This window comes from Chanodichthys erythropterus, chromosome 1 (genome assembly GCF_024489055.1).
Source record: "Chanodichthys erythropterus isolate Z2021 chromosome 1, ASM2448905v1, whole genome shotgun sequence".
NCBI classification, from domain to species: Eukaryota; Metazoa; Chordata; class Actinopteri; order Cypriniformes; family Xenocyprididae; genus Chanodichthys; species Chanodichthys erythropterus.
This window is the reverse complement of record NC_090221.1, coordinates 11,880,543-11,899,604: the sequence shown is the minus strand read 5'-3', so window position 1 is coordinate 11,899,604 and position 19,062 is coordinate 11,880,543. Positions and strand designations below refer to the sequence as shown.

Genomic DNA, 19,062 nt, shown 5'->3' with positions numbered 1-19,062 from the left:
ATTGAAGCAGCACTGTATCTCTCAAAATGGTTTATATTTCAAGTTTTTGCCATCAGGGGTTAATCATTTTAGTTATGGCCAAAGTAACATAGTGTTTTAAGTCACGTTTGCTTAAACATATTCTGTCCATTGTAATAGATATATGATGCTTTTTCTCACTCCATTTGTTATAGGGCAGTTCAAGTGCAGAATATGGTGAGATTAGATCACTGGCAATCACTCGCTAGGGCAGGTCTGCAGTAGGTTTCCATCTGTACTGTTCTAACCTTATTATTGCTAAGCCTAAGGGCCTGAATTATATCAGTGTCTGTGGCACGGCCTAAGCTCCAGATCGGTGTAATTGTGTGCGTTTGTGGTGGGGGGATGGACGAAGTGTTTGTTTGTCCTCATTTTCTGTTGGCATGATTACTGTGCCATTTTGTGTGAATGTTTAATAGGTCAGACCAGGAGCATTAAACTGAATTGGACAAGATCAGTGCATCTGTGTGAGATGTTTTTATACGGAATGTTAACATTAAAAAAACAAACAAAAAAAACAATGATGCAACTTGGAATGGATTGTGTATCTTTCTTGTAAAATGTTATGTTTGTATGGAGCCCTATATATTTGTATCTTCAATATATATAATTATTATTATCGGTAGTAGTAATGGTAGTACTAATTACTAACTTACTAGCACTACTACTATTTTTTTTTATGTTTTTTTTCCCCAACTCAAAATGTTCTTATATAACTTCTCTCTCCAAAGGCACTGGAGACATAGTGGCAGTTATGATCACAGAGTCCTTTGGAAAAGAGATTCTGGGATTCCTGGAGAAGAACCAGACTGTGTTGGTCACCGTCATGGTGGGGTCAAGAGGGCTGCCTAAGAACATCAACCGTGGCTCCTTGGTGTTCGTCTCCATCTCCTTTATAGTACTGATGATTATCTCTTCTGCTTGGCTCATATTCTACTTCATCCAGAAGATCAGAGACACCAGTGCACGGGACCGCAGTCAGGTCTTGCACAACGCACAACACACCAGTCTAGCAATTTTGCTTCTGAATTCTCCTGCATTTTACTCTTTTAAACAAAACACACACAAACACAGTCTCACCCTCAAGCTTGCAGCAAAAATCCTTGCCAGATTTTTTTTTAAGATCTCCCTGATATTTAACTGGCTTATTTGACCTTCAAGAACTTCCTGTGTGCTCAAAGATAGTAGTAAATGGCCCAGCCTTCCTAGCTCATGAAATCTTAATGCAGAAAAGAGTGTGTGTGTGGTGACACTCTGCCTCTTCAGCGTCTGCTTCCACACAAACAGACTCATAGACCTAATTTCTCCACTGTAGTATTGATGTCTCTCTGCCCTTTCGCTTTTACCAGACCTGAATTTACCACTGCCATAAACAGGCTATAATCAGGTGGTAATAACAGCTGCTGGTATTCATTTTTTATAAAGGTGAAATATGTAAAACCTAAATCTCTTATTCACCAGTTAGATTTGAAATAGTAGACACAGTTACAATAAATGCAAATAGATCTGTACACAATACACATTACAATATATAATCTATTGTTTATCCACCTTATTTTTCAATGAGGAAGTATGGTGGGGTTTTTTGTTGTGAATGTGTGAGACTTAAAATTTATTAGCCGCTATTGGGGGGAAATGTGAGGAATATCAAAGTGCTGTAAACTGTAAAATTGTGTGCGCTATGAACCAGTGTGTTTATAATTAAGACAAAACATTAAAATAATATGGTAAGAAATACCAGTTTGCAATATCAAGCAGCGTAACGAGTTGTTTTGTATAGCTAAAAATGACTGAAAGTGAATGATATCGGAAGCCAGACACATTAAAGTTACAAATGGCCTCTTACCTGAAAAATAAGGTGGATAGGATACTGTGGAGGACTACATTTGCACTGCTGTTCAAAAGTTTCAGGTTAGAAAGATTTTTGTTTTTTACATAAAATAATACCTCTATTCAGCATGAATGCTATAAATTGACCAGAAATGACATTTATAATGACATTTATAATGTTATAAAACATTTATATTTCAAATAAATCCTGAAACTTCTATTCATCAAGAATCCTAAAATGAAAACTAAAAACAAAATAATAAGTAATTTTTTACACTGATAGTAAGAAAAAATGTTCCTTGAACACAAAATCAGCATATTAGAATTATTTCTGAATGATCATGTGACACTGAAGACTAATTACTGCTGAAAAATTCAGCTTTGCCATCACAGGAATAAATTACATTTTAAAATATTTTCAAATAGAAAATGCTTGTTTTGAATTGTAATACAGTAATATTGAGAAATATTTTCATAAAATAAATGCAGCTTTGGTTAGCATAAGAGACTTCTTTCAAAAATATTTGAAAAAAACTTAATGACTTTAGCTGATTAACAGGTCATTTTACTGTTTTGATTAAGTCTTACACAAATGTAATTGTAAACGTATCCTGTACCTTCCATTGACTTATATTGTTCTTTAATTAAGCTCATTTTAATTAGTGCAGACTGACCCTAACCCCTTTGGCATTTTTAGACTTTAATTAAAACATCATTTGGCCATTTTATGAACAGTACTTGTGAAGACCATCCTCGTGAGTCAATTTTAAGAGGTTTGTTTGTGTCTGTATTTGTGAGAAGATTTTGAGGCCCTTGCAAATATAACACACACAAACAGTTTAGCAAGCGCAAATCCTTTGGGCCCTGATTGGCCCTTTGGCTTTTTCTCTAAACTGTCGGCGGTAAATCACTGAGCTGTTTATTTAGCAATAAACTAGCAGAATGAAGACCGAGGACATCTAAGAACATACACTCATAAACACACACACAGACAGTGAACTGCCCATCACAGGATGCACTTAGTCTTTTATTTATGGCTGTCTCTGTCATGTCTTTCACTTTGCTTGATAGAATCCTGATAGACACTCTGATGTTGCTTTTATCACAATTAATATTGTTAATGCTTTCTCCTCTTTATTATTCACCCCTACCTTGTTTAGCAAAATCTGAATTGTAATTTTTTCTGCTGTTCTGCTGAATCTTTTATTCCCCAACTTTTAGTCATTTTAATTTCCTGTTGTATTAAATCAAGCTGCAAATCTAAAATTATGTGACTGACTCTCTCCTCTTGTCCTTTGTTGCTATAGCGACGGCTGGGCGATGCTGCCAAGAAGGCCATTAGCAAGCTGACTACCAGGACAGTAAAAAGAGGGGACAAGGTGAGGTCTTTTGACGTCATTGCTTGTTTACTGTTCTCAGGCTCTTGTCAATGCCTGTTATGGAACTTTTTCCTGTTATGGAACGGTGTGTGTAATTCTCCATTCATAATGCATCTCCATACTCCATAAAAAGAACTCACTGAACATGTACACACTACAGCTAAAAATGGTTGTCACTCTTCTTCCGAGTGCTTAATCACATTCTTTACGCACACAGTGTGGTTGTTTACAGCTGCATTTGACAACTAAATTGACTCCTGAAACATACAAGAAGATACAACCTCATTTACATTAAATCCAAGTTTCTCCCAGTCTTGCAGGCTAGCAAGAAACCCGTACATTACAGTCCAAAGTGCATGCTGTTTAAAAGCAGACGTCTGAAGAGCATAAACAAAACACGGTGCCTTTGGAAATTGCTGGATGATGATATACATGTGATCACTATTATTCAGAAAAGGCAAACTCAGAACAGTTTAAACTGTTGAAATCCATGTTTCTGTTTACAGCAAAACAAACAGCACTGGCTCCGCTTTTTGTGCTTTGTGTCTAGGGACTGTGTTCTAAACCTTGGGTTTATAATATCAGTTCTTTAATATTTATGACCGATTACTCTTAATTTAATCAATAATTGGCCATTAAATATTGATGGCAGACCGGTTAGGTTCATCTCAGCAAGTAATCTTGCTGATTGTACCACAGTCCAAAGACAGACGTTGAGCTGTGTAAAGGTGAATGACTGTCAGGTGAGTGAGTTAGGTGAGTGAGACTTCACAGCTGTTCGGTTTGGAGAAAGGGTGGAGCCGTGCCAGTCCGTGCGTATCATAGCCCAGTCAAGGTTAGCTCACATCAGCTATGAATAAAACATCAGTGGCCTTGGAGAAGTGCTGCAAGAAATTGAAACCTTTCATCAGAGAGGTCTTACTCAGTAGAGATTGAGTGAGAGAACATCTGTCTGTCTTCCTCTACCTCTCTCTCTACTTTTTCCTTTTTAAAGTGATCACATGCTCATTTTTGATCAGTTATGACCCTTTTTCCAGTGATGAGGCATCTTTACAGCTTTGCTGCCTTTGGCCGAAGCCTCTCAGCCTCTGGGTATAGGCGACGTCCCTCTGCAGGGACCTGCCGGACCACAGTCGATGACTCTCGCACTGAGAGGGGCCCATTAGAAACCGAACACCACTCACCACAACATGACCTTGACCATGCAGAGTAGACAGGACACTGCCAGGTGACTGAAATAGCATCTTGAGTAGAGAAGGTGCTTCCAGGAAGAGCAGGGCAGAGTGTGATATAAAACCTAGGAGGATTTTTGTCACTTTCTAAATGGCTCCATTCCCAGGGAGGTCGAGTTAGCTGGCTGAGTGATGCGTTGCTTGCTACTAGAGGTATATTTATACTATGATGATGATATATAAATAGTATTTGAAAGCGTTACTGCTGTTTGGTGTACTTCATTACACTAAGTCTTAGCAAATTGCAATTTATAGAGTAAGAATACCATAAAAAATAAGTTATTCTAGCATTAACAAGGGCCGTTAATTGACAAAAAAATTGGAATATGGGACTACTGATAAAAACTTCTTGTTTTTTATATGTACAATAAGCAGAATAATTGCAACAACAACAACAAAAAATGGAGATAAGTTTAGAAAGCATGAACGTACAAAAAAGGATTGAGCTTTGGATAGCCGATAACGATCATTTAAAAAAACTGCTTTATCGTCCCCGATACTGATCCTTGAGACCGGCTCAGGACATCCCTAAATTTTTGTATTTTATCTTAAACTTTCTGTTAGTTGCGAAGTGAAATTTTAAGTGTTTTAGCTAATGCTTATATTTTATTTAATTTCAGCTTTGTTTCAATTAATGAAAACATTTTAGTAGTTTTTGTTTTAATAATAACAAATCTAAAATCAAATAAAATATGCAGATATCAACACAAAAACATCACAACACTAGATAATTTTGTCATCATCTGGCTTTTCTTAATTGATACTAAAGGGTTATAAAAACCTAAAGCTTAGTATTATTATTATTATTATTTTTTTTTTTTTTTAATTTCATGTGTAGAAATAAAGAACACTAATCACTCTAACATTTCCTCTGTGGTGTCAATATTGGCTTCAGACTGACCTCACAGGTCAGTCAAATGACAGATGGGCTGAAAGCAGAGCCAGAGAAATACAGCATCTTTGACACAGTGTATCTACTAAATCTGCTGAACGATCGACTGCTCTCTCCTGCTCACTCACCCTGCAATAACTAGATGGATACACTGTTACAACTTCCTATAGTTTTCTCTGGGAGTTGACAGAAGTTTCTAGAACCACACTGATGGAATGTTTTCCACACTACTTTCTGATTTTATTCAATTTATATTCCAGTATTTTTTGGGATCTGTGTTAGGAAATTACAGTCGGAATGTTCAGATTATGTGTATGATGAAGAGTATGCAAATATATGGTGTACATGGAATGTACCCAGAGGGCCTCATTCATTTGCCAAAATGTGCAGCACACAACCACTTAATCATTCATTCAGCGTGTGACTACCAACTAGTGATTGTCTTGTAAATAACAAGCCAATGCACTGTTTTGTGCTTTGACTTATTGTTTAATTGGACTGCCAAAAGTTTAAAAAAAAATGATATGCAGTATGCTCTGTTGTATACTGTATTGCATACAGAAAGCACTAAATATATATTTTGCTATTGGAACTGTACAGATTGCTATAGTTGGACCATATTAATCTAATTTGTTTGCAGAATTTAGTTTAGTTTCACTCTCTTCAGTATGAGTCTTGTCTAAGCCTTAAATCATGAGCTTGAGAATAGCTGGGGGAGATGAATTCAAGGAGGTCAAGAGATCATATCAATACAGAGTGAAATGCAGGTACTCAAAGCATATTGCCATGAGTTCAAGAGAATTTCACACCTACTTTATTCCCATTTAACATATATACGTGTCATAAGGCCAGCATACATATTTAATAATAATGGGCTAGTGCTGCTTGAGTAGAAATAGTAGGGAGAAATCAGGACCCAAAGTCCTAAAGGGAGTTATATTAGGAGTTATTTCTGTATGTTATATTTCAGATTTAATTTTTATAATTTAAATAATAATACAATAAAAGTATTATTTTAAAAGTGCTGTTGTTGTACAATCATATTGAATAGGGAAAAAAAAAAACATTTTCTTCTTTTTTGTCCTTAACTGATCACATCCACCAAGTGACAAGCAGCAGGACACAATGGTCGCTTGGTTTCTATTTCTGTGGTGTTGTGCTAGGTAGCATTGGTCAAAATACAGCTTACATAACTATTTAAAAAATAACTGAAAGATCTACATACTTGATTAGTTTAGAATGTGTCAGGTCACACGGTGCTTTTCGTTGGTTTCTGCCGTTTGACATTTGCCCTCTTTTTTGTTTGACTGGCAAATGATCCTAAAACTGCCTTAATGTATCTTACATGTGTGTCCTAATGTTACTTCTATTGTTTTGACAATTTCATTTTTAGCTATATTTTGACTTATGAAAAGGCTCATCTTTATTTTTTTGGCTTGTTCATGTTTTTCAGGAAACAGAGCCAGATTTTAATCATTGTGCTGTGTGCATCGAAGGTTATCAGCTAAACGATGTGGTCCGCATCCTACCTTGCAAGTAAGTGTGTGTGTGTGTGTGTGTGTGTGTGTGTGTGTGTGTGTGTGTGTGTGTGTGTGTGTGTGTGTGTGTGTGTGTGTGTGTGTGTGTGTGTGTGTGTGTGTGTGTAATAAGGGCATTATAATCTTCACAGAAGTCTAGGTACACAATTTCTTTTTTTCTTTTTTGTTAATAGTTCATTTATTTTGTTTGTTAATTGACAATAATAATAATATAGTATCAGCAGTAGTAATAATATTAATAATAATTACATTTATATTAATTTTAAATTCAGAATTTGCATTAAACTTCCCTTGATATGATGTAAATGAAGATTTTTCTGTCTCAGCAACTTAGCTTATGTTGTCTGCTGACAAAATCTCTTTGCATTGCCCAGTCAATTTGGTTTTCACCCCAGACTTTGAATAATGGTCAAATGACATTTGGAGAGAGAGGGAGAGAGAAAGGGAGATCAGGGGTCACTTGCTGTTGTGAGATGTGATTTTGTTGAGGAAATATGGCACTGCTGTGGCTGTGAATCACTGCCCCTGTCAGACCCACTCTGCTTATTTTTAGCAGCTCAGCTTCCAGTGACCTCTAGGCAGCCAACTCACAAACACAGACACACATTTATACTTACAAACAGATACACACTATTCATGCACAGTATATTAAAGGGATGCGACATACAGTATACACACACAGTACACAAACATGCCCTTTCCTACGGTTTCAGACACCATCTGCTGAGTATGACCCGGTCACACAGTTGGAAGTCTGGTTGCAAATTTTGTGGATCACCTTACACCAAACACACACATGCTCACATGATATAACTGCTTATATAGATACACAGCAGTGGCAACATGCAGTAACTCACCAGTTTTGTCACAATTACTGTTCTGTTTTTATTCCTTCCGCTTTTTGGCAGACATATCCTTGTTACTACTGTTTTAGTAATTGGGGTACTTCCTCTTAAGGAGAGCATTCAGTTCACTCAGAAATGAAGATTTTGTTGTCATTTACTTACCTTGATGTTGGTCCAGACCTATATGACTTTCTGCTCTCCATTTTATGAAATATATTGGACATTCTGCTCAATATCTCCTTTTGTGTTTGATGCTAGAAAGTCAGTCATACAGGTTTGGAACCACTAGTAAACAATCTATCCTTTTTAAGTACAGTATCAGTCATCTCTCCATGAAATCGACCATACCATAGCATTAGTATCTGTCTCTTTTCATCCACACCCACTCACTCTATCGTTATTATCTCTTTCTCTCCCTCTTTCTTTCTCTACAACTGTACAGCAGCAATGAAATGCTAATCCAGAGTTTGGTTAATTGCATTGTTCCCTGCTTACGGCTGAATCACTGCTTCACTCCCGTCAGATCAAATAACACACTCATGAGCTGCAAGCCTGTGCTGCCTCAGACAGCTGCTGACATCCAGCAACAAACCAGTCTCAGACTCTTAGTCATAATGAGGAAGGGTTGGACAGAAACTCATTTTTGATTTCATGGGTCTTTAAGATATCAGTGCCTCCCAGCGAAACACCATAATCGTTGATTGCAATATGTATGTTTGATATTTTGTCATATTTGCTCTTCAACATTACATATTCACAGCTAGTTTAACTCTGAGGGGCCAGCAAAAAGGTGTTCAGTTAAAAGAAGGGAGCAAATTTACATTATGCATTAAAGTATAACATGAAATGAAGAAGATTAAACTCCCATGACCTCGATGAGATCAAGCACTGATGTTGGGTGGCCCGGAGTTGCTTTCCAATTTGTTCCAAAGACGTTCAGAAGAGGCTCAGGCTTTGTGCAGACCTCACAAGTTCTTCCACACCTCCTAAATTACTTCCGTATGGACCTGGTATTGTCATGCTGGAATAGAAAAGGCCTTACCCAGTTTTACTATACAGTTATACATGCAGTCATTTATTTAGAAATTCAAACTGGATTTACTGGAATAGCCAAACCCTCTTAATCATAAAGGCGTGTCTACATACTTTTGACAATATTGTTTAGTTTTGAGTTTAGAGAATAAAAAAAAAAAAAATACAGTATATATTTGTACTTAGAGACTTGATTCTAACCATTAGGATTTGATTAATATTAGTTTTCTCAATAGTGTGCTATTGGTTAGATTATTATTACAAATTATGATGAAAGATTATTAAAATCATCAAAATACATTTATTCAGCAAGGATGGGAAAACAATAGTTTTTTTTAGAAAGATATTAATACTTTTATTCAACAAAGACATACAATTGAACAAAAGTGAGAGTAAATATATTTATAATGTTACAAAAGAATTCTATTTCAAATATATGGTGTTATTATATTCCTCAAAGAATTCAGAAAAAAGAAGAATAAATATTTCTTGAGTACCAAATTAGAATGATTTCTGAAGGATCATGTGACATTGGAGTAATGATGCTGAAAATTCAGCTTTGCCAGGAATAAATTACATTTTGCAATATGTTACAATAGAAAACAGTTATTTTAATATATATAACTCTAAATATAAATATTTTACAATATTACTGTTTTACTGTATTTTTGATCAAATAATTGCAACCTTGGTGAGCATAGGAGACTTCTTTCAAAAACATGACCCCAAACTTTTGAATGGTAGTGAGACAAGTTACCATCTTTTCTCATCTTATTCCTTCTTAACGTGAGTATCTCTGCTCTCTTAAGCATAAGCATCTCCAGCCACAATCAATAACTCATAGCACAAGTAATGGCAGCACACTTGACCTAGCCTTGGTCATTCAATTTACGTCCCAGTGCATTAGCTTCGCTGTTGCTCCTATAAATTTCTTTGGGGTGTGCCCTTTCCTATATGAATCTGTCTGACTGCATATGCATGTAAATGGTATAATTATGCATGTGATAAGGTAACTGTATAAGAATACAGTACATAAAGATTAGGCCCAGGCACATATAGCTGGTCTGTCGTAGTTTGACGGCATGCATCTCTTTAGTAACCTTTGCGTAGTAAGCACCCTCATCATTAATTCATTTGACCCTAGTTTGCATGTTCTCCATCCAAGAAAATAAAGCATTTTTGCAGTTTGTCTGCACGTCTCTTTGTTACAGTATAATTTCAGAAGTATGCATCCTCTCAGTACTCGCTAATCACAGTGTATCAGAGGCACTTATTTGATGTCCTTAGATAACCAACAACTTGCAACTTGTGGCTGAGGAGTCTGACTATTTAGTTGGGTCTTATGTAATACTGTTTTCTCTTTGAATGCATTTTAAAATGTCATTTATTGCTGTGATGGTAGCTGAATTTTCATCATCAGTCTTCAGTGTCACATGATCCTTCAGAAATCATTCTAATATGCTAATTTGTTGATCAAGATACATTTCTTACTTTTATCAGTGTTCAAAACAGATGTGCTGCTTAATATTTTTGCACTGACCCCAAACTTTTAAACTAAGTGTAGTCCTATTTAATGTTTTGTTTCAAAATTTATCGTATATTAAAATGTAAAAAAATGTACATAGGTTAACAATGCTGTTTATTACTATATATTATTATTATTTGTTCATATAAATGACAATTATTAAATATGTAAGAACATTTAAGCATTATTGTAGATATAAATTGCCCAGCTATCTGATGCAGTGAGAAAGATTCCTACAATCTTCTGAGCCACAATGACTGCCTTGTCTCTAGCATGAGTTTCAATGGCTGGCTTGTGCCGAGAATCTCCCTCATGAAGAGGGTTTCCGCTGTCGAGAGCCCAGGGTCTTTCCTGGAGAAAACACAGCTAAGATTGTGCAGCAGCCGGATATGAGGAGGAGGAGAAGAGACTCAACAGCTCTCTGTGAAAGCTCATGTTGCTGCTTTGAAGTCCACCAGCTTCTTGCTTTTAATCTGCCTCTCACTCTCTCCTCTCTCTGGTTGTAATATAAATGTGTAATGTGCTTTTACATGTAATGTCCTTCTTGCACCGGTGTTCTTAGAGCAGTTTCAAATATTCATTGATGCTGCAAAGAATTATTGTGATATCAAATGCTTGATGCTGCGTTCCATGGGTCTTACATTGTTATAACAGAAACAGAAAGATAAGAAAGATTTCATTCATAAATATTTATGGTTTTGCAACAATATGTACGACACTTTAAATATCCAAAGTCAAAAGATGGTTACAACATGCACAAGTGCTTTATGGCTATCAAAATGTTTTCATCTTCTCTTTAGGCATGTCTTCCATAAAATGTGTGTGGATCCGTGGCTAAACGAGCACTGCACCTGTCCTATGTGTAAACTCAACATCCTTAAAGCCCTGGGGGTTATGGTGAGCGTGCACACACACACACACACACACACACACACACACACCTACACACACACACACACACACAGTTACCTAACTTTCTCTTTAACGTATTGATAAGATGATTATATTTACTATAAAAATTAAGGTAATTATCGTAATAAATAAAACAATTTGTTGTACAAATAATAATAAAAAATAATTATGTTAATAACATATTTATATTTCCTATATACCGATCTAAACAACACTACCCCTAAAAGAAAACCATCAATTTTAGAAAGGGATGGGTGGAGGGGGGACCTTTGTTTACTCTATGTATTATTTTTTATGAGGATGTCTCCAAAGGGAGGTTTTGTAACATTATAGCTATCTTCTGGGAACAATTTTCCACAAAATGTACAACTAAGTGAACACACAACAGACACATTACTTTCATAGGGCAGAATTATGACATTTATAAGGCACTCATTTGATTTGTTATGATTTTATAATGATTTATCCTCTTGAAAATAACATCAAGTCATGTGGTTTGGTTGGGATGGATTGCCTGAATTATTACAGAGCTGAGAATGTAAAGACATTACTGTAAAAAATGACAAAGTGAATATGCGTTGCTGGTTACAACACAATACACAACTTTTACACTTTATGAAGTGATTTGGGCTCTGATATTATTTTTACAGCAGGGATAGAGGATTTATTATCTAGCAGCTCCCTCTGGTGGTCACTTTATTTCATGCATTTTTTTTATGTCATGGCTGAAATTCAATACTGTAATTCTTACCCATTTTTATTTTTTATTTTATTAATTTTTTTTTTTATCGTGGGATGTGATTTGTTAATAAAATGTCTGATTTCAGTTTGACTAAGACATTTATGCGCTTGCAGCCCAACCTGCCCTGCGTGGACAACATGGCTTTTGACATGGATCGGATGTCCCGCAGTCAGACTTCCAGCCAGAGGACGGCGCTGGTGGACCTGTCTTCTGAGACCAGCATCAGTCTGGAGCCTCTACGCCACTCCAGTTCCTCCCAGCTTCCCTCCGACGAAGAGCTTATTCCTCGCTCCGGAGAGATCAACATCGCTGTCACCAGTAAGAGCAGGGCTTATTCTGTCTTGTTGTCTTTTCTGGATGTTCTTTTAAAGGTGAAGTGTGTCATTTCTGCATCATCAAACTGAATTGCAAAAATAATGGTTGTTTTCAAACAGACTTGTGGAATATTAGAAAACTGGGATGTTAGAATCTATTCTAATGTTGAAAAAGATCATACACTTCCCCTTTAAGTTTCTCCCTGTCACCTTTATTTCCTCACCTCCCTCCAACGTTCTCCTTCATTTCCTCCCCAGCGGGGGGTTAGCTTTCCTTACATCAGTGCGCTCCACCTGCTGCTGAGGCTGAGCTCAGTGATGTGAGCAGGTGTCTGTGCTCAACCGCAGCGTGTCCTGCCCTTTTACTGCCATAAATCTTTTGTACTAGACTTCTCACGTCACTGCGTGTTTGTCAGCACTCTGTGTTCTCTCTCCTCTCACATATAAAATTCATTTTAAATGTATATATCATTTTATAATAGGCGAGATAATGTACATTCAGCCAGTTATTATTAAAAAAAAAAAAAAAATCACTTCAGGATGATCACCGTGTTGTTGTTTTGACTGTTGACCAACTATATTTCTTCCATATTCTTTAAGTGTAACTTCACTGATTTTCAATCCACTTTCTATTTTTACTGTGTTAGAAGTAAATGTAAATATACAATGTTTACTTGTTCACTCGTTTAATCAAACACTATGGCAACAGCTTTCTTACCTGTACACGATGGCATTTTGCTTCATAGGTTGGGTGGAGTTAAGTTTCTTTCAGTTTTTCCCCTCCTTTTGGCCTAAAATACTGTGTTCGTGGTCATCCAGTTTGAAATGTTGACTACAAAGACAATTTCCATAGTGGTGTTCTCTCTGTGTTCTTTGCAGCTTTTAGTCACTGCCTACAACACACTAGATCTGTCACTGGATTTTGAGTTCTTGCACCTGAAAACAATACAAGTCGACACCATTATGACTAAAAGTTTGCTAAGAAGTATTTCCTACTAAAGCGAGGTGGTATTTGACTCTAGTAAGTGGCCTTGGACTGGAACATTCCCAGTGCATTATAGGTGTTGACCTTTTCCTACCTATTTGGCAAAAGGGAATATAGCAGCTTTTTTTCTTTCTGTTTTCTCTAGTCAGGTAGAATCTCTTTCAGTCTTTCTACTGCATAGGCAGACAGGTTTTTAACAGGTTTTTAACCCCTTTAACATTTTAGTTGATATGTCATAATTGTAAAATGGTTAAACATTTTAACATAAAGAAAGTTCCTTTTGCCTTAAATTCATAAGTTTCATTGTTACGCTACACTATCCACCCCTATTAATAACTTTAGACCTTCATCAAAGCCAAAATATAAGTAATAGCTTTAAATATATAAAGAAAAATGCTTTGGCTTTAAGTAATAGTCACCCTCTCCCTCACCTTCTCTCTGAAGTTATTTTAGTGTTTAGGTTGTGCCAGCATTTTTAAGCAGTTTATAAAGAGCAGTAGCAACACACATGTTGAATGCAATGAAACTAAACTAAAGAACAGAAAAGTGCATAGAAAGTAAAATAAGTAAATGCTCACAGAACTACACACCTTTGTTGCAGAAACAGATGTAAGGTAATTATGGGTTTGTGGGATAATTTATTATTCACCAACCATTTGTCCTGGTGCTATGTCTTTAAAATATTATGTTCAGCAATTTTAACCCCTCCTGTTGGCCTTTGTTTCTATTGTAGTGATTAATTATGTTATAGAACCCCAAGCAGGTGTTTGTTCAGGTTTTTTTTCTTTTTCTTTCTTTCTTTCTTTCTTTCTTTCTTTCTAAAATGTTAGTGTCTCTGTTTTACAGATTCTTTTGATTGTGAATTCTGTTTGTTCACAGAATTATACTGATACATCTAAAAAAAAAAATCCCTTCATTTAACTTGTCCTTAAAAAAAGCTTGTGTGTGGAATACTTAGCTGCTGCATCTTCTGATGACATGGTCTTCCTAACAGATCTTTACTGCTTTGTAAATGTCTGGCTAAACCAGCGCTAAGTGTCATGTGCTCTGAATGTGCTACGTTCAGTTTCGCTCTCGTTTTTGCGATCATCGCTTGCCTGTGGCTTCCTCTCCTGTTCCATGGACTAGAGAAGCGTTCCTCTTTTCTTCACGCCTCCACCTGTCTCCAGTTTCCTCTTCTCTTCGGCTCTCTGTCGAGATGATACCCTGGCCCCGCCTTCAACAGAAAATGACCCCTCCCCCTTTTACTCTGTTAACAGAAGAGTGGTTTATTGTTGCCAGCTTCGGCGTCCTCTCTGCTCTCACACTTTGTTACATGATCATCAGAGCCACTTCCAGCGCCCCCACTGTTGAGTGAGTATTGTAGATCAAGATTATCTTTTTCAAGATTTTCAGAATGTCAAAGCATCCCTAAATACATTAACAATGGGATAATGTACCTAGTGTACAGCAAGATTTGGGACGGTGTACTACACTTCTCTAAGAGTAAAAACAAAATGTCATTGTGTTATGCAGCTGTAAAGGCTAAAATATTCTTTAAAGAAGTTTGATCAAATAATTATTATCAATTTTTTAGTTAGATGTGGACAAAAAGAAATATATAACATGTAATTATGTAAGGAACTTTTTTATGATGAGTTTACTTGTTAAATGTATTTTTTAATATGTATATCTATGTCTTTTACAGCCTGAAGTTGGAATGAAGATGTTTTCTGGAGTCCTTATTTCTAAAATGCATCCTGAAAAAACAAAGTTGCTGATTGCTCTTCGGGTCCACTTCTTACTTATGCATTGATAGTGTTAATAGGGCTAACTTTCACCTCTAGATGTGAGGATGTTCATAGCTTTTCACTGGATGGTATTGCTGATTAACAACTTCTGTTTTATTTAATAAGCCCTTTTTTTTTCATTTTAGATTAATCGTCTTACATGTTAAATGAATAGAAATGTTAAATGCATATAAATGTCTTTTAAATGTGTATTTTTTTCCCCAAATCCTTTGGTTTGTCTTTGTCATGCAAACATTTTTTTTAAAAAACATTTGTGTTTGTGTATTAAAATTGCTTTGTGCAAAAAGCTTTGTTGTGTTGAAATGTCCAGCAAGTTAACAGTTACTAGTACTAGTTACTACAGTTACTACTAATATTCTAGCTCTAAAGTTTATTTCAGCAGTGCCTTACAGAAAGTCAAGCTTAGAACGCTGAAAATACTGTAACACATCTATGAGGACTAATTGTGTTTTGTGTACAAGCCTAACATTTAATGCATGGGGATTGTGGGGACTATTCAGCTCCAGTCCTAGAAGGCCACTTTTCTGCAGAGTTGAGGTGGAAACCTAAAAAAACAGCTGAACAAGTTACTGTAAGCATATTTTGCTTTAATGTTGTACAATATACATTCTTAAGACTTCGGTTAAAGTTGGTTTTATATCCGCACATTTGGACATCCGTATTCAGTAGCCTTGTTAATCACACTACATTGGACATTCAGCGGACATTCACAAGTAAATATGCCATTTAAAAAATACTTGCCTATTTTGATCGACTGTGAAAAATGTTGTAAGTTGACAATCGTTGATTTTCAATATCATGTTGCTGCTTAAAATTCACAAACATTCATTTATTGCATATTTATTGGAAAGTCTGAATTTATCAGAAGTCCGAATGTGCGAATACAAAACCAATTTTACCAAAGTATTATTAAGCCCTTGTCTTGAGTCTGCAATCATTTGAATACAAGTTAAAGGTGCACCATTTAAATTGTGGCCCTCTAGCATTTAAAAAAGCAAAACTGCATGCATTTTGCAGAAGAACATTGTTTCGGTTCTGCTTCAATTCTGCGTGACTGTGTGGATAAATATGACACTTCACAATAGGTCATTCTTTAGAATGAACTCTGTTAGAGAGCTACATATGTCAATTTATTGGTTCAGTAAAATACCTTACTCACCTGTTATAAAAAAGTAATAAAAATATAGTTCATTAGTCTGCTTTGCTTTTACATTTCAAATCTATCATTCTCGGCATCTCCAAAAAGACAAGCCAATGTCGATTTTCGTTTTATTACGATTTCTGTCGTGTTCTCTTTTTGCCAGCTGACTCTCTCCTTAAGGTGATTCCTCTGAGGTTTGTGATTTTGCGTGAACCTTTCTCACTCATTGTGACAGCTAAAGGCTGATTTATACTTCTGGGTCGAGTGTACGCCGTAGCAACGGCGTAGGCTGTGCGTCGCACGCGTAGCCTGACGTGCACCTCTTCAAAAATGTAACAACGCGTCAATTCTACGCAGACCGCAAGTGCTGTGATTGGTCTGCTAGAACCCCTCCCTCGGGTCAAAAAACTGGCGCGGAGCACTCAGAGAAGAGCGAGCGCTTTCAACTTCCATATGAATAAAAAAAAAAAAAAAACACTGTTTCAGGGGACACATGAAGTCAAACTGCAACAAAAGTCATTACCTATTTGCCGCTTCTCTGTCGTTTCTGTTTGTAAGCTTCTCTGACAACGTACATGACGAGCTGCTTCTTCTTCGGCTTTTGTTTTGATACTCAACTTGACTGCGTACACTGCCTCCTAGTGGTCTGCATGCACGTAGACGCGGACAACGACGCAGAAGTATAAATGAAAACAGACGCATAGCCTACGGCGTAGGTCCGACGCTGAAGTATAAATCAGCCTTAACCTATACCACTCCCACACCATACATGCATCAAAGTAGCTAAAGCAACTTTTACTGATGATGACAAGACACAAACTGACAAGGGATGCATGTACGCAATTTCCTGCGAAAACCATCCCGCCCAGTCTAAAATATAAACACTTATAATAGGCTTACCATAGTGAATCAGGGTTTTTGAACCAAAAAGTTAGGTAACACTTTATTTTAAGGTGACAGTTACACAATTTACACTAACAGTAAATTATGCAGAATTACAAGTAACTAACCCTAACTGTTACTCTATAGTAAGTACATGTAGTTAATTAATATTACTTAGTACTTATTTGAGTAAATATAATGTAACTAAATCACCTTAAAATAAATTGTAACCAAAAGTTAATGTACCTTTTAACACCATTTTTTGAGGATAATTCCAGTGCATTTTCTGACATTGCAGTGTAAATCATTGAGGTTTTTATTTTATTTACCTATCTATGGTTGCATTATTTTTATATTCATACTGTTGAATTAAATACTGTTTAATAATGCACAATTGAATGGAACAGCGCATACACATTTATGTTAACAGTTCATGCAGTTCAATAATTGCATTCTAGTCTACTAGACATAATATAAATAAAATTGAAAAATGTTGACCTTTAATATATACATGCCCATAAAATCCACTTAAATCAAGGAGCTGTATAATCACAAAACACCCACACAAACACTTCCATAAACAACTGACTTCCTCTGAGAAGGTTGATGGTAATTGGTCTGGTGTCAAGGACATAATAAGTGTTGATTACACGTAACAGACCGACATTGATTTTGTGCTGAGATGAAATGTCAGATATGAGCACAACCTTTATGAAGGAACTAAATAAGTCTTTTCAGTCTGCAGGAGCAGAATCTTGAATATTTTATTAACATTCAGCAGAATCATTCCTCCTTTCATCTTTCTCATTTCTATCCCCCGTTATACACACACAAACTAAACATTATCACAAATGGCTTATGTCATGATTTAACCCCTTATTTTTTCTCGTTTGTCCATTTTCAGGTGGTCATTTCTTCAACCGTAATTCTGTGTCTCCGCGCAGCGTAGTTTGTGAGATGGAGCTTCCAGACATCCAGGCGTCACTGGACATGTACGACGACAACAAATCCTGAGGACACGCATCTCCTCCACCTCAAGCCCATTCCTCCATCGTCCTCTCCCCGACCCCAGAATATGGGGATCAACCTTTATGAGTGTGAAATGGAGTATTGACAGTGAGCGCACAGACTCTGGCGATAAACTCTACCACTGTAGAATGATCTTCATAGCGATCGGTCGCCTCAAGTGGATGTGATTGGACTATTGCACCATCATCAGCCTCCTTACACTTTTACACTTATTTTGTTCTCTATTTTTGAAAGACTATTTCAAAAGACATCTTTTCACAGACGGCTGTGGGAAGTACCTCTTAATTCATTTCTCCGGTATCCTCGGTTAGCCACAAATGTCGTGTCAGCTGTTGTCTCATGTATGTAATTTGCTGACTGTTTTTACGTTCCAGTGCTTATTAGTGTTTCAGATGGGGAAGACTCTCTCATGGACAGTTGTAAAAGCAGGCTTGGAAACTGAACCTTTATAGAAGAGCTGTCTGCTTTGCATCTCCGCTTTTGTAGCTAAACAATGTCTCAGATGCAAACCAACTCGTCCTTCATGTGCTAAAATGCAGAAGCTTCATGTTTAGTGCTGGCCTGTTAGCACTCGAAACTCCTCGACAAATCACCGTTATTTCCTCGTAGAAATATACACTATTTCTGTGTACATAGAATGAAAATGTTTTAAACATGTATTTAAAGAAAATCCTATGGAATACCTTCAGCGAATACTAATCAGTTCCAAGCAAGGGGACCCTATAAATAAATTATATATATATATATATATATATATATATATATATATATATATATATATATATATATATATATATAATATACAGTATTTGCATATTATAATTCATACAGTATATATCTCTCTCTCAAGTGGCCTCTTAGCACAGTTTGTCTTTTTGTCTTTATTGGATCTTGTCCATGCACAAGAGTGTCTGTCTGTTTTGTTCTTGTTTTCGGGGGATGGCATTGCGACCATACTGGGCTGCATTCACAGAAA

The 19,062-nt window shown here is 36.4% G+C and overlaps 1 protein-coding gene across 2 annotated transcripts in view; it reads left to right on the top strand.

The window, feature by feature from the left end:
- Nucleotides 1-18,840, top strand: part of rnf130 (ring finger protein 130) — a 45,195-nt gene extending 26,355 nt beyond the window's left edge. Inside the window, exons 4-10 of one of the 2 annotated variants that reach the window (XM_067387938.1) lie at nucleotides 750-1,000; nucleotides 3,156-3,227; nucleotides 6,805-6,887; nucleotides 11,092-11,188; nucleotides 12,059-12,263; nucleotides 14,504-14,597; nucleotides 14,932-15,320. In XM_067387938.1, the coding sequence (XP_067244039.1) occupies nucleotides 750-1,000; nucleotides 3,156-3,227; nucleotides 6,805-6,887; nucleotides 11,092-11,188; nucleotides 12,059-12,263; nucleotides 14,504-14,597; nucleotides 14,932-14,947 (818 nt within the window). In that variant the 3' untranslated portion in view covers nucleotides 14,948-15,320. Of the gene's footprint in view, nucleotides 1-749; nucleotides 1,001-3,155; nucleotides 3,228-6,804; nucleotides 6,888-11,091; nucleotides 11,189-12,058; nucleotides 12,264-14,503; nucleotides 14,598-14,931; nucleotides 15,321-17,961 lie in introns of those variants that run through there. The other variant, XM_067387947.1, reaches the window with a different exon arrangement.
- The last annotated feature ends 222 nt before the right edge of the window (nucleotides 18,841-19,062 follow it).